Below are 13,851 nucleotides of genomic sequence, written 5' to 3'. Positions count from 1 at the left end.
GGGGCACCGAACACTCCCACCTGATTTCCTCCCCACTCGTCATATCACTGCTTTCTTGTTCTCGCATTTCATAGAATTCACTTTACATCAACCGTCAAAATGTCGAAGCCATTCAACCCCGAGGAGGCGGAGAATCTGGAGGATGTACGAACCCGTGTGCAGATGGAAAGACTGAAGAACCTTGATCGCTAACAATCGCAACAGATGGAGAAGCAGTTCGCCGTCAAAGGTTAGTTGCGCATCGATTCACATCCGATTTACAGCTTGGCGCAAGATCATAATATTGATACCCCGATCACGTTGCAGCGGTTGAACATCTCATGACATACTGGGCTATTTTGGAAAAGGTCAAGGGCTCGCAACTTCGCTTGACCAAGCAGGACGATGATATCTACAACTCGTTTATGGAGGCATTCCCCGATTTCGATCCCGCCGGGACCCTCGTCGAGGACGAAATGAAGAGCAAGGCCGGCAAGGAGAAGTGGCGCAACTGGATGATGAAGTGGAACAAAATCGATGACTTCAACTTTGGCACCATGATCCGTACCCGTGCGGATGCCGAGTATGACCAGGACACCACTATTTTCGGTGTGCGCATGCAGTTCTACGCCGTGGAGATCGCTAGGTAAGTGCCGGCTGGAGCCGGGTGAGTCACGCATGGAAACTGACGGAGTATCCTAGAAACCGCGCTGGTCTGAACGATTGGATTTACGAGAAGGCCCAGAAGGCCAGCTCCTGATTACAAATCGTGTCTCATTGCTGCTGTTTTCGAGATCGAGGGCAGTTCCACATCCCGGCTGATCTGGCCGACGGCATTTGCCTGTTTCCTTGTGGTGCAGATGGTGAATGGCCTCGATATTGTGATACTGATTACGAGACCTCGCAGTATCATGGTTTGAGGTTACTTTTTACGATAGAAGTGTGCTCGTACACATAAATATGTGGTTCTGATTTAGCGTCGGACCATCAATCGCGACTCAACTGTAGATTGGCTGTCTGCCAGGACTTGGACAGTCTTTCGATGTTGGATCCGAAATATACCCTGAATAAAATTTCATTTCCCTTGCTTCTTCGTCTTATAGTCTCGACCGCCATTGTGTGTGTATATGGGCTGATTTTCTGGGGCCCTCGTTGCGAATGATTGTGGCCATCGCGCATCAAATATCTAGTATGTCCACCCTCTAGCCCTGGAGTTGTTTGACTATCTACCAACAGTGAACATTATGATTGCGGTCTCAAGGCTGATCCCGATGAATGATACATTCATCCCAGGCGCCTTGCAACAATGTCGGAGCATGGGTGTCTTTGTTCTGCTCCCCTCTTCAATGTTACCCCATTAGGAAATTCCTTAGTATTGTTCTTTTGTTCTTTTATTTTCGTGGATTATTTTGTCAAACCACATTCAAATAGTCCGTCATGGCTATTTTATGCCGATCTGTATCCTCTTCCATCTTGCCTCATTCCTATGCCATTATAGCGCGGCAAGGAAAATCTCCGCAAGTCATACCAGGCCTTCAATGTGACTTCAAACCTTTCGCCAAAAATGTTTACCAAACGCAAGACTTCCGACTCGAGCGACACTAACAAACAAAATATTCCCGAGGGAAATCCGGGCTGGAAATCGCTGTTCGGATTCACGACTCGAAGACACCTGCCGACTCTCATATTCGGGTCTATCTTCGCCCTGGTTGCTAGTTGTGTCACGCCGGCACTTGCAGTCTTCCTTGGCAATGTGTTCGACTCGTTTACGTCTTTCGGCGCTGATCAGATTGATGCCAAAGGGCTTCATGGCCAAGTAATCACAAGTTGCTTGGGAATGATCGGACTGGGAGTAGCTGGCTGGTTTTTGAACGGTGCATATTATGCGCTTTTCGTTGCATTCGGGGAAATGCAGGCCTCCGTTATTCGCAGCCAAGTGTTTCTAGAATTGTTAAATCGCGACGTTGAGTGGTTTGAGGCCAAAAGCGAGGGCTCTGGGGCTTTGTTGTCGGGAATTCAAGCGTGAGTTTAACACTATACTCGCTGAAAGGTTATATCTAATATCACATTGTTTCCAGACACATCCATGAAATGCAGATGGCGACATCGCAGCCACTCGGACTTGTACTGCAATACTCGTGCCGTTCACTGGCTTCGCTGGGGCTGGGTTTCTACACATCATGGAGCCTCTCTCTGGTAACTCTCGCGGGCATTCCAATATTCTCGGCAATTATCGGATTCCTTTCCTCGAAGATGAAATTTAGCATTACAGCACAGCAGGCTGAGCTCACCGAGGCTTCCAAGGTTGCCAACAATGCTATCACCAATATCGATACGGTCAAATGCCTCAATGGGCAGGCCTTCGAGCATCGCAACTTTTCTGAGCGCATTGAGAGATCTGCCTCACATTACCTTCGCCAAGCTCGGCTGAATTCTCTGCAAATTGCTTTCATCCGCTGGATGATGTTCGGGATGTTTGTTCAGGGATTCTGGTATGGCAGTTCGCTTGCACGCACCGGGAAACTCACATCTGGAGAAGTTCTCAGAACTTTCTGGGCCTGTCTGACCGCAGCTCAATCTATCGAACAGGTATTGCCGCAGATGATCGTGATGGAAAAAGGCAAGGTCGCTGGTGCCGCCTTGAAATCGATCATCCAGAGCCGGAGAGAAGACAAAATTGTGAGCGAGGCGAAAGTAACCCGGTATCCTGAACACTGCGAAGGTGATATCGAGGTCAAAAACGTAAGTTACAATTCTTCTACGGGCTTTATCTGGCACTAATGGACATTCATGAAGGTATCATTTTCATATCCTAGTCAGCCTGACCAATGCGTGCTCAAGCCGTCGAGCTTTTTCTTCCCTGCTGGCGAAACGACATTCGTTATAGGGAAAAGCGGCTCTGGTAAAAGTACCCTCAGCCAACTACTGATGCGGTTCTACTTGCCAACCTCAGGTGAAATCCTAATTGACGGCACTCCAATGCAGCAACTCGATATCAACTGGATCCGCAACAACATTACCCTTTTAGAGCAAAAGAGTGTTCTCTTCAATGAGTCTGTCCTCACGAACATTGCTTTTGGTCGCCAGGACCATGCCACCGTCACCAAGCAAGATGTCAAAGAACCTGTTGAGTTGGCCATGCTTGAGAACACTATCGATGGTCTCCCTAAAGGAATTTACACATGCGTTGGCCCGGGTGGGAGCTTTTTAAGTGGTGGCCAAAGACAGCGAGTTGCAATTGCCAGAGCGAAATTACGTGACACCCCAATCCTGATCCTGGATGAACCCACCAGCGCTCTTGATCACACCAACCGAGTCGCAGTTATGAAAGCAATCCGTGAATGGCGGAAAGGAAAGACTACTATCATCATCACCCACGATATGTCACAAATCATGGAACAGGATTTCCTGTATATCCTTGAACAGGGTTCGATTGTGAAATCTGGCTACAGATATGCCGTCGAGGTCAGTCCGGGGAGTGAAAAGTACTTCCATGCGAAAGTCGACGGTGGTCCGGAAACCAAGACCCAGAACAAGAGGGCTCTGGATGATATGAACATTCCCTGGGAGAGCTCATCATCGGAGAGCTTGGACACATTAAGACCCCCAACAGCTTTCCTTGGACATCGTCGAGCCAGGACCTCCTGGGCTCAAGGCCATATCCCCCCAACTTTTCGCTTCAGCTCACTGGACTTGACGCCGAGAAGGAATTCGGAATACGTGGTCAGGAATGGGGAGTTCCCAGGATCGCCCTTGCGAGATTGGAGCCAAAGTCTTTCTTTCATGACAGAAGGACCTGGTCCGCAGTGGGCTTCGAAAGAACCGGCTATCCAAATCCCAACGGAAGAAGTCGAAATGGTTTATATTGATGGCCAGGGCTCCAGGTCAGATCCATCACGAACGAAGCGCAGCCGGAAACCACATGGCCGCCGCAAGAAGTCAAAAGAGCAGCAGATACCGAAAGAACGAATGACTACGCTGTCTCAAATTATGGGCACCATTCTATCGACTTTGACAACCAGACAGCGGATCATCCTCTTCCTGGGATTCGCCGCAGCACTGGCCCATGCAAGCGCAACTCCCATATTCTCATATTCTCTGTCGCAGCTGTTCGGAACTTTCTATGCTGGAAAAAGCAGTGAACACCTAGCAATGACGTGGTCACTTGCTGTACTGGGTGTGTCTTTTGGGGATGGCCTTGCGTCCTTTTTCATGCATTACTTCCTAGAGCTTTGTGGCGAAGCTTGGCTGGATTCCTTCAGGAAAAATGCCTTCCAACGCATTCTCGATCAACCACGAGCCTGGTTTGAAAAAGATGGTAACGGATCTCTCAGACTGACATCGTCTCTCGATCAGAATGGAGAAGACATGCGAAATCTTCTAGGCCGATTCGCGGGTTACGTGGTTGTTGCTGCGGCAATCACCGTTATGGCGATTATCTGGAGTCTGATTGTTTGCTGGAAGTTGACACTCGTTGCTCTTTCCTGTGGGCCTGTCATTTATGTCATCACTCGAGGCTTCGAGGGAACAAATGGGCTGTGGGAAAGACGATGCAATGATGCGAACAATCTCGCCGCCGATGTCTTTACTGAGACTTTTTCAGAGATTCGTACCGTGAGAACACTGACATTGGAAGGTCACTTCCATTGCAAACAAGCCAATGCGATCGCATGCTGCTTGTTGCTGGGGTTGAAACGTGCCATCTATACCGGCATGCTTTTCGGTATGGTAGAGTCGACAGTCATATTTTCTAGCGGTAAGCTCGCTCATTCTTTTACTTGCTTGCTATTGTGCTGACTCTCTTGAACAGCTTTGATCTTCTATTATGGAGCGGTGCTCGCAGCATCTCGCGAATTCAATGTGGATGATGTGATGATGGTATTCTCGATGCTACTTTTCAGCATTGGATACGCTGCTCAGATTCTCTCATGGAGTTAGTAGGCCCTGAACCGCTCCGAAATACTCTACTCACTCCTTTATAGTCCCCCAGATCAACACCTCCCGCGAGATAGCGGCGCAGCTTATTCGCCTTTCAAAACTCCCACAAGATGGATCCCACGAGCATCTCGGTAGTTTGACAGTTTCAAACCTCACCCCGATCAAGCTCACCAACGTGAATTTCCGATATCCCTCTCGGCCAAACACAATGGTATTGAAGAACGTCTCGATTTCGATCCCACGCAACTCCTGTACGGCGCTCGTAGGACGATCCGGGTCGGGGAAATCCACAGTCGCATCGCTTCTATTATCGCTCTACGAAGCCCCGGCCTCCGAAACTGGGCAACCCGCAATAACACTCGGGGGCGCAGACATCCTTCGCCTACATGTTCCTACTCTCCGCTCACAGATCTCCATCGTATCACAACAACCAACTATTTTCCCCGGCACCATTCATGAAAATATCAGTTACGGGCTAGATCAGCACTCACCACTCTCCTCATCTCATAGTGTCCGAACTGCCGCTCAAGGAGCAGGGATTGATGATTTCATCTCCTCTCTGCCTCGGGGATACAACACTGTGATCGGAGATGGTGGGGTTGGCCTTTCCGGTGGTCAGAAACAGCGCGTGGTCATTGCACGGGCTCTTTTGCGTCAACCTCAAATCCTAATTCTGGATGAAGCTACTTCCAGCTTAGATCCAGCGGGTGCGGAGATCGTACGGCAGACGGTGCAGCAGTTGGTGGCCGTGCGGCAGGGGCTTACTGTTATCATTATCACGCACGCGAAGGAAATGATCGAGATCGCGAACCATGTCGTTGTTCTTGACCAGGGAGCTGTTGTGGAGGAAGGGCCGTATCAGGCTCTGGCGAAAATGAATGGTGGCAAGTTGAATGCCTTGCTCAGTGACCCTGAGGAAGTCGGTGGTTAGACTATTCAAGTGGTTGTTCCTGTGAATCATTAGTTCTGGGACGTACATTTTTGATTACTTTTCTCTGGTTCCTATACTTAATAGTCCATATGTGTATCATTGCAATTTGCCTCACCGTGGTTACCAAGTCCCATCAACATCCATCGATTAAGTAAATCCGCGACACCACGTAAGGATGTCACTACTATAGGCACAGATGTAACCTAGAGTGTAAAGGAGAACACTGATGTGGATAAATATGATTATTTCAGACGAGATAGAAAAAAGCGGTAACAATAAATCGACTAAAGCGGAGTCCCGCATGGCCAGTTTCATACCCCCTGCAACCTCTCAGCCTTACAAACTTCGTTTGTACAGAGCAAGCGCCCATATCCAATTCCCATAATCTTCACATCAACCGGGGCGACAATGTCAAAGCCAACTCTGATTTTCGCGGCGGGCGCGTGGTACCCGCCCACCATCTTCGACCCAATCATCAAGCAACTCACCGACTACACCTGCCACAGTGTCTCATTTCCCTCCATCCAGCAAGCCAGCTCAGTCGTCGACCTTCAACCAGACATCCATGCCGTGAGATCCATCACTCAACAGGAGGCAGATGCCGGCCATGACATCGTCATCATCGCCCACAGCTGGGCCGGGCTACCAGTGAGCAGCGCGTTGGATGGACTGAGCAAGTCAGAGCGCGAAGCATCCAACCAAAAGGGCGGTGTCGTGAAACTCATCTTCATCGCCGCTTTTCTACCTAGCATTGGCGAGGGTTTGGTCGGCGCGTTTGGTGGGATGCCCCCGCCATGGTATGTGCGCGATGTAAGTTGTCGGCGGACTTCCATTTGCAACTTGCAAAATATCTATGTGGCCACTAACGTTTGTTCCAGGAAGAGAAAGGAACTGTGACTGCCAGCGATGCGCTCGTGCTGTTTTTCCATGATGTTGTCGATGGTGCGGAGTGGGTTAAGCTTCTCAAGCCACATTCTTGGGCGACTCAGAATGCCCCTGCTACCGGTGCGGCGTACATGAACATTCCTTCTGCGTATCTTTTGACTGAGGAGGATCGCGCGACTCCGGTGCCGGTTCAGCAGGTGTTGGTGGAGCGGGCACGACGGAGGGGGGCGCAGATTGAAACTGAGACGATTAAAACAGGACACACGCCCTGGTTGGCTATGCCGGATCAGGTCGTAGCTTACATTAAGAAGCATGCTGGGGAATCAGGAGGGGGAACTAGCTCCTCATAATGATGCAGGTCATCATGCAATTTGCAGATACCTTACTCTCTTATTTTGTTGCAAGGGAGGGGGGTAAAGCACAGAATCATATTGACCTATTTTCAGCAAAATTAAAAGAGAGTGAAGACCGAAAATGGCGTATATACAGTAGCATTTACAATATACGACAACATGACCGAATAACACTGAGACAAACATATGTGCTCAAGTGCTGCTCTTCCTGTGCGTCAGCTTATCCATAAAACTCCTCAGCTCATGGAAGCGGCTCGGCTTCCGTCCATTCTCCTGGCTTTGCCCATTCTCCGCGGGTTGCTGTACTGGCATAGCATTAACCCCAACAGCAGACTTCTTGACAGAGTTACTCGGACCGCCGCCAATAGTGACTGTCAAGAGCTTTGGGTTGCCATCGAAAACACTCCCAGATTGGTCGGGACCATCGTTAGGCGCAACATCATCATAGGGGAATGCATAGCCTCGGGTATCAATGTTCACAGAATGACAGATGCGCGAGTAGTGGTTTGTCACAGGGTTCTTGTAGTAATTGGAAACTGTCTCCCCGTTCGGCTGGTTGCCATTGATCAGCAGGGTTGAGCGATTGAAGGCAGCCGCGAGACGAGCTGTAATAGCGTCTTTAGTGCCATTCCCGGAAACGGCAAAAGACCCAGTGCTGTTGCTGAAGATGTCTCCAGTGGACGGCTTGACGTATGAAACATCTGGAACCGAGAAGGACAAGACATCGGAGGCAACTTTGGCGGTAACATCACCGGCGTCAGCCTGGGTGTTGACCGTCAAAACATTGTTGGTGCTGTAGTGAGCCCAGACTTCATCCACGTAGCTCCTGTAGTAATCGTTGAACAAAGAATTATTCAGGGTTCTTCCCGTGTTTGGAGAAACGGCGCGCAAGTTGACCCCATCTTTCTGGATTACAAGCTTGTCCCAGCCGGCATTATCCTTGCTGTGCTGTTCTTTGAGAGCATCGCAGACTAGATCGAGACCATTGGGTGGCAGGCCCTTGACGGTCTGGGTTGCACCAGCTCCGTTGGTTAGGGTCATGGCGATGGGCATCGACACGAAGTCGACGTAGCTGAGATTCGCATAAAGCTGGAAGTCATTCCAGGTGAATTCGCAAAAGGCCCACCTCAGATTGTAGTTAGGGTCTGCCGGGTTCGATACCGAAGGCTCGACAAGGGCAGGGCCGGGATTCAGATAGAATGTCAATTTGTTGTCTTGGGCGAACCACAGTCGCGCACCTGCGAGGTGCGGAATAGTGATGGTGGTGGTATTGCCAGGTGCACCCAAGGGAATCGCACAATCCTCACTCAGATCGGTCCCAGTGGCCGGTGGTGAGGTTGGGTAGTAGGGTGTCTTGCCATCGGATCGCAGGAGGAAAAGCGCATTGTTATTATCAAGCGCTTGACCTGTGATGTAGGCGTAGACCGTGTTAGAACCGGTATTGTTTTTCAACTCAAAGTTCAACGTTGCCATTTTCCGCGATATCAGTGCCTTGAGGGGTTTGAACAAGAATTCAGGTGGACTGAGCTCATGAAATGATCTGGCGCAGAAGCCCAATAAGAAAGCCGTATCAAGATCCACAAGTCTGCCAAGGGGTCTGAAGCTGTTACCGACATTTTAGTTCGCAATATGGCCCATTATATATACTATCGCTCGACATCCTTTGTTAAGTTTGCGCGAAACTCGTGGCCTCAGGTAGGGCAGGGTGACAAGACCCTGTGATGCAACGTGGCGATGACCTCAACTTTCTCGGATATGATGGCTGCAACCCCATTGGAGCGGCTACCTGATTTAGGCGGACATGTCGATCATAGTTCGCAACAGGCTGCGCGCCGGTATCAACAACAGTATATACCGATGTCGATCTAAGCCCCCGCGGACCGGCGCGATCATGCCGAGTTTCCAGGTGATCCAACTCCCACCTCTTCATCTTGGCTTTATGCGGGGGACAACTTCGAGCTAAACATGTGAAAACTTAGCGGGAATCCAAAGGCCAAATACTTGGCCTTGGGGGCAACCGACTTGCGATAATTCCCAATAGCTCACATTCTGCCAAGGAGGACGAGGTTTCCGAGGTTGGCCATTGGGTCAGCATCACATCCAGGCCTTGGTATCTTGGCCAATACAACCATTTCATATTCCTATACAGCCACGAGACGATCACTAAGTTTTTTCCTCCCTTAAAGATTATGCTGAATGTTGTTGACTTGCTCTTCTTGGATCATACGACGTCGTTAAATGTGGTTTTTCCAGCACCAGAGTCCTGAGGCTGAAGAACCTCGCAAGGCACCACGCCCCCACGTCGAGGAGTTTGAATATTGTTACACGGAATACTTCAGTTCAGCGGCTTTGATTGGGTTGTTCTTTAAAAAAGGGGTCCGGCGCCAGAGGAACGGAATATTATCACGCGGCGAGAGAACATTGGATCAGATGCTTCATAGGTAGCTCCATGGATATCCCCTCTATCCTCTCTTGGCTTGTCAAATGTCCGGTTCTCCGGTCACTTTGTGAAGTTTCATCAAGATATAGAGGAACGGCTAAAAATATGAAAATCTTGTTCGTATGAAGCCGGGATGTTCATCTTAAGTTTAAAAATATGTAGCTATATCTTCCGAGCACTGTAGATTGTATACTTCTTAGATGATGCAGCAACTGCGTATACATATGTACTCAGTGGAAGATGGTTTTCTGCGGATCTCTATCAAGGTCCGTATAAAATAATTGATCTCACCTTTCTTGGAATCAATTCTATAATGGTGTGTTTATCCAGATAACTCGTTAGGACATAACAACAGCCGATATACCAGACCCATTTCCAGATTCACTCACGTGCCTTTGTCTAGCAATATCCAAAAGCAGCAAATGGGAGAAAATGTCCACCATGTGTTTATCTGACGCCTTCACGCCTCGATACAAAACCATCCGATGAACGTTAAATTGGCCAGACAAGGCGCGGCAGATTCCTAAGGCGATATGTCTATTTTCGACCCTGACACGTACAAATAGGCGAGATCTAAGTACCACCATGGATTTCCATTCAAAGTATAGTGTTGCCTAGAGCCCTTGCCAAGACTATAAGTGGCGGTCTATCCAGGTCGGTGTCTGTACGACAACGGTCGAGGGCCAAGTCAGGGATTATAATCACATTTCAATTTGATCGTAATTGCACTGATATTATAGTTTGCTGGAAACCTTTCCTAGCTGTTAGTCAGACTGCCATATTGACATATCTTCACCAACAGTAATGAGAACTTCGCACTTTATTTGGTTTAGCGGGCCCATAGTAGACATGGTGACCTACTCTGCTGGGACGACATGAGTATATCATGCAAGGCTATAGCACATGGAGCTTGCCTTGTTCCTTGTAGTAATAACTTTGAGTATAGTTGACGAAGCATCGTCAGCATCAACATTGGGCGTTGCCATCCTGCAGCCACGAAGTCAAATTTCTAGGCAAAGGGACATGGGGAAAAAAAAGCCCCTAATTTGGACCTGACGGGCAAGGACTTTCTCAACCCGCATGATCTCTAATTTATCTAGCGAAGGCTCGCCCATGTTTAGGAGACAGAGTATGCCCATACAACCCTGGTTGACCATAGGCCTGGTCTTGTCTCAACGAGGTAGGTTAAACGAAATTACTGTATGATAGGCTGAGAACAAGACCACTCTTCCATTGTCAACAGGAATATCCTGCGGGATAACTGCCATTACACAATGACATGAAGTGGAGAGACATGGGGTTGGAGAAAGGTTTGAGCTTCTGGGCAAGGATTCGCTAAGGTTCTCATGTCCCTACCGACATATATCTAGGTAGCTGCCTATCTGCCATTTACTGCGCCTCACTGCTCGCTGCAAGCATCGACTACGTCCATCCAGAGATATTGAAGGAAACATAAAGATCGACCATTAAGTGTCGACAGGTCCTGTCGACTGAGGCATTGCAATGTTCTCGGCAATGTCGTTCTATTAATATTCTATGCTGATCCTATCTTTGACCACCACATCATGGACTAATCGACACAAACAGTATTGAGGACATGATCAAAGCACCATGAAAATTCGTTCGAGGACATAACTACCATAGCTACTTTGTGTGGGGACCCTCACGGACATTGGCCACTACGGAAACAAAGCCGAACAGCAAGATAGTACACAACGAAGACTCATCGGCTGTCGTCCGTATCAGTATTCCCAAAATAGGATGATCTGCGACAAGGGCAATTTGGAATTACGGCGATTCCCGTGGGATACTGGAAGGTGCCTTCAATGTTTTCTTGAGACCTCGTGAGATGAAGGGAAATTGACGGAGAACTACCGAAACAAGCTAGTGGAGACATATTGACTGGGGAAGTGCGATCGCCGCTAAGCTATAGGTTAACCTCCAAGGGGTGTTTCAGAGATAGCTACGAGAGCAAGGAGAGCCGAAAGGGAGCAATATTTCAGAATTCGCAAATTCGCCTACTTCACATCTCACGATCTGGACCGAGGTTAGCGTGGTTTTTCCATTTGCGACGCGATCACCAGCCCTAATGAGCCCTAACCGGTGGGAAGTTGACGGTTTGACGATTTCGTTGTCTCAGCACGATGTCATACCGGTCCCGAAGGTAAGGGCGTATCTATTTTTGTATAAGATGTTTCCCTTGCTGCAAAGGGGCCTCGTGCAGTTCATCTCCCACGATCTGAAGTCAATAATGAAATTGATCAATACGGAGTAAATAATTTGAGATTTGATACCCTACCTAGGTATGATTAAGATGATTAAGGGACCCTGGAGCCCTAGAGGTGAAACGACCTGGGATATCCCGGACAGCACAATATGATGGAAACATTTGAACGCTTTAAAAGGACAGAATACAGAAGTGATAGACAATTACAGACAAGAAAGATCGACAATTCTAACTAAAAAGACAAATCCGATTGAAGGAGAAGCCAATTGAATCTCCACAACAGCGTTTCATTTGCTTGGCGTATAATAATAGCCACATCGGGGTTGCCTGGGCTTCTCGAGGCTGACGCGCTTTGTCCTTTTTCCCTCTCATTCCTCGACTCCTTTGAAATCCGGGGATTTTATTCCATGCCTTCCATTAAGGATCTCTAGGCCGAGTTGCCTGTCCAACAGAATGTACATTCCACAAAAACGTCAAAATGCTCAAACGAATAAGAACAACATTTTTATTATCGTATGACGTTCTCCGATCCTTCCGACCTCCCTATGCTGACCTCTTAGTGTGCCGTGAGCATCATATTTGCAATCGCACTCTGTGTAGGCACCTTCTTCCTGTTCCGCTATTTACGACAACGTAACTACCAACCGAAATACCTTCCGGGCAAATACCTCAAGCGAAAATGGAAAGAATGGAGCCCCGGCAGTGCCTCATACGGCCAGGTCCCGAATCAAACCGGCCAAGATACGTCTTATCGTGGAGCTGGCACAGCACCAGAAATGCAATCCACTGATGGCGTCCGTCGCGATACCTCCATCCGTTCGATTATGACCCTACCCCCTTATTCTCAAAGCCCAAAGCCGACCGAACAAGTCATCGCCCGAGAAGGTGAGCGCGCTGGGATGGACATGGTCGTGGAATACCCAGAGACCGCGGAGGAACAGGAATCTCGTCGTGAGGAACAGATGGACGCTATGTACCAGGTTCGCCTGCAGCGCCGTCAGGAACTAGCCGATCGCGAGGCACGCCGTCGGGAGCGACGAGAAGCACGGGCGCGTGGGGATTCCGCTCGTCTTGAGCAACTAAACGCCGAAACTCGCGCTCGGACACAACGTCGTCGCGCAGGAACCAACAGTGCAGCCGACGTATCCGCGCTGCTAGCTGAGCATCAGTCAAGAGAGCGGGACCGACGCATCTCCAGTGTGAGCTATGCTGAACTTGGACGTGTTCGCCATGATGGATCACGGCTTCGAGCCGACTCGCACAACTCCGACTTCCACGATTCGGATAGCCGACCGCTGTTGCAAAGTGACGCTGTTAGCTCCGCTGCGCCATCTTTTGAACCTTCCAGCCTCGACTCTCGGGGCCAGTCTATTGCTTCGTCGATTATGAGTGAACCGCATCATTCTACTGAGCTGGAACGACTAACTCTGGCTCCGACCACGACACACGGCTCGAGCCGACCAGGATCACAAACTGATGATGGAGATCTGGGGACGCTCAACATTCCCCCACCTCCAGACTACGAGCACCTGGACTGGGGTGATGCCCCTGCATATCAAAGTCCTGTTACGGAGCAGAGTGAACAAGCGCGGCAGCTCCCACCTATCAACCGCTTGCCTTCGATCCACGTCAATTTACCCAGTCCCATGACTGTGTCTCCTGTGACGCCGACTCAGTCGCAATTCCAGAGTATCAATATCAGCAATGATGAACCTCCAACGCCGACAGAGGGGACGTCGGGAATCCGAATGGTATCAGCAGGATCGGCGACTACCATCCGTGGCCCACCATCCACACTGCATGATCCCACTGCCCCTGAAACCAGCCATTGAGTGAACCATACCGGGAAAAACTCATAATATATCGCTCAGCACGCGCATGATTCACGACCTATATTAGCATTAGCCTCGGCGATTTGAGCTCTCTCTTTCGCTCGTTTGATTTCGTCTTTTTCCCCCAGCGGCTTTTTCATTTTATGTCATTTACTGGGCTAGCAAGGCGTTTTGAGTTTAGGTGGCTCGCAAAGAGCATTGCTCATAAAGATATATCACGTCCTTGCGATCAATGTATCTACAGCATCCAATATATGTGGGAAATG

General features: G+C 49.2%; 5 protein-coding genes across 5 annotated transcripts; 4 read left to right on the top strand and 1 right to left on the bottom strand.

The window, feature by feature from the left end:
• Positions 1–99: 99 nt before the first annotated feature.
• N7489_006557 (polysaccharide biosynthesis domain-containing protein) lies at positions 100–739 on the top strand (the record flags this gene model as incomplete). The annotated part of the gene is made up of 4 exons (XM_056712307.1): positions 100–144; positions 205–229; positions 307–625; positions 682–739. The coding sequence occupies 4 exons, from the start codon at positions 100–102 to the stop codon at positions 737–739; spliced, it is 447 nt and encodes a 148-aa protein (XP_056566022.1).
• Positions 740–1,543: 804 nt separating this feature from the next.
• On the top strand, positions 1,544–5,848 carry N7489_006556 (ABC transporter ATP-binding protein; the record flags this gene model as incomplete). Its single annotated transcript, XM_056712306.1, has 5 exons — positions 1,544–2,001; positions 2,058–2,721; positions 2,776–4,735; positions 4,790–4,912; positions 4,962–5,848. 5 exons carry the CDS (start codon positions 1,544–1,546, stop codon positions 5,846–5,848), a joined length of 4,092 nt encoding a protein of 1,363 aa, XP_056566021.1.
• A 408-nt stretch (positions 5,849–6,256) lies between these two features.
• Positions 6,257–7,083, top strand: N7489_006555 (uncharacterized protein; the record flags this gene model as incomplete). Its single annotated transcript, XM_056712305.1, has 2 exons — positions 6,257–6,658; positions 6,727–7,083. The coding sequence occupies 2 exons, from the start codon at positions 6,257–6,259 to the stop codon at positions 7,081–7,083; spliced, it is 759 nt and encodes a 252-aa protein (XP_056566020.1).
• A 195-nt stretch (positions 7,084–7,278) lies between these two features.
• On the bottom strand, positions 7,279–8,559 carry N7489_006554 (glycoside hydrolase family 64 protein; the record flags this gene model as incomplete). Its single annotated transcript, XM_056712304.1, has 1 exon — positions 7,279–8,559. One exon carries the CDS (start codon positions 8,557–8,559, stop codon positions 7,279–7,281), a length of 1,281 nt encoding a protein of 426 aa, XP_056566019.1.
• A 3,647-nt stretch (positions 8,560–12,206) lies between these two features.
• N7489_006553 (uncharacterized protein) lies at positions 12,207–13,585 on the top strand (the record flags this gene model as incomplete). Its single annotated transcript, XM_056712303.1, has 2 exons — positions 12,207–12,266; positions 12,314–13,585. The coding sequence occupies 2 exons, from the start codon at positions 12,207–12,209 to the stop codon at positions 13,583–13,585; spliced, it is 1,332 nt and encodes a 443-aa protein (XP_056566018.1).
• Positions 13,586–13,851: the final 266 nt, after the last annotated feature.

The sequence above is a fragment of the Penicillium chrysogenum genome, assembly GCF_028827035.1.
Source record: "Penicillium chrysogenum strain IBT 35668 chromosome Unknown utg000004l_segment0_segment0, whole genome shotgun sequence".
NCBI classification, from domain to species: domain Eukaryota; kingdom Fungi; phylum Ascomycota; class Eurotiomycetes; order Eurotiales; family Aspergillaceae; genus Penicillium; species Penicillium chrysogenum.
This window is presented reverse-complemented; position numbering and strand designations above follow the sequence as displayed.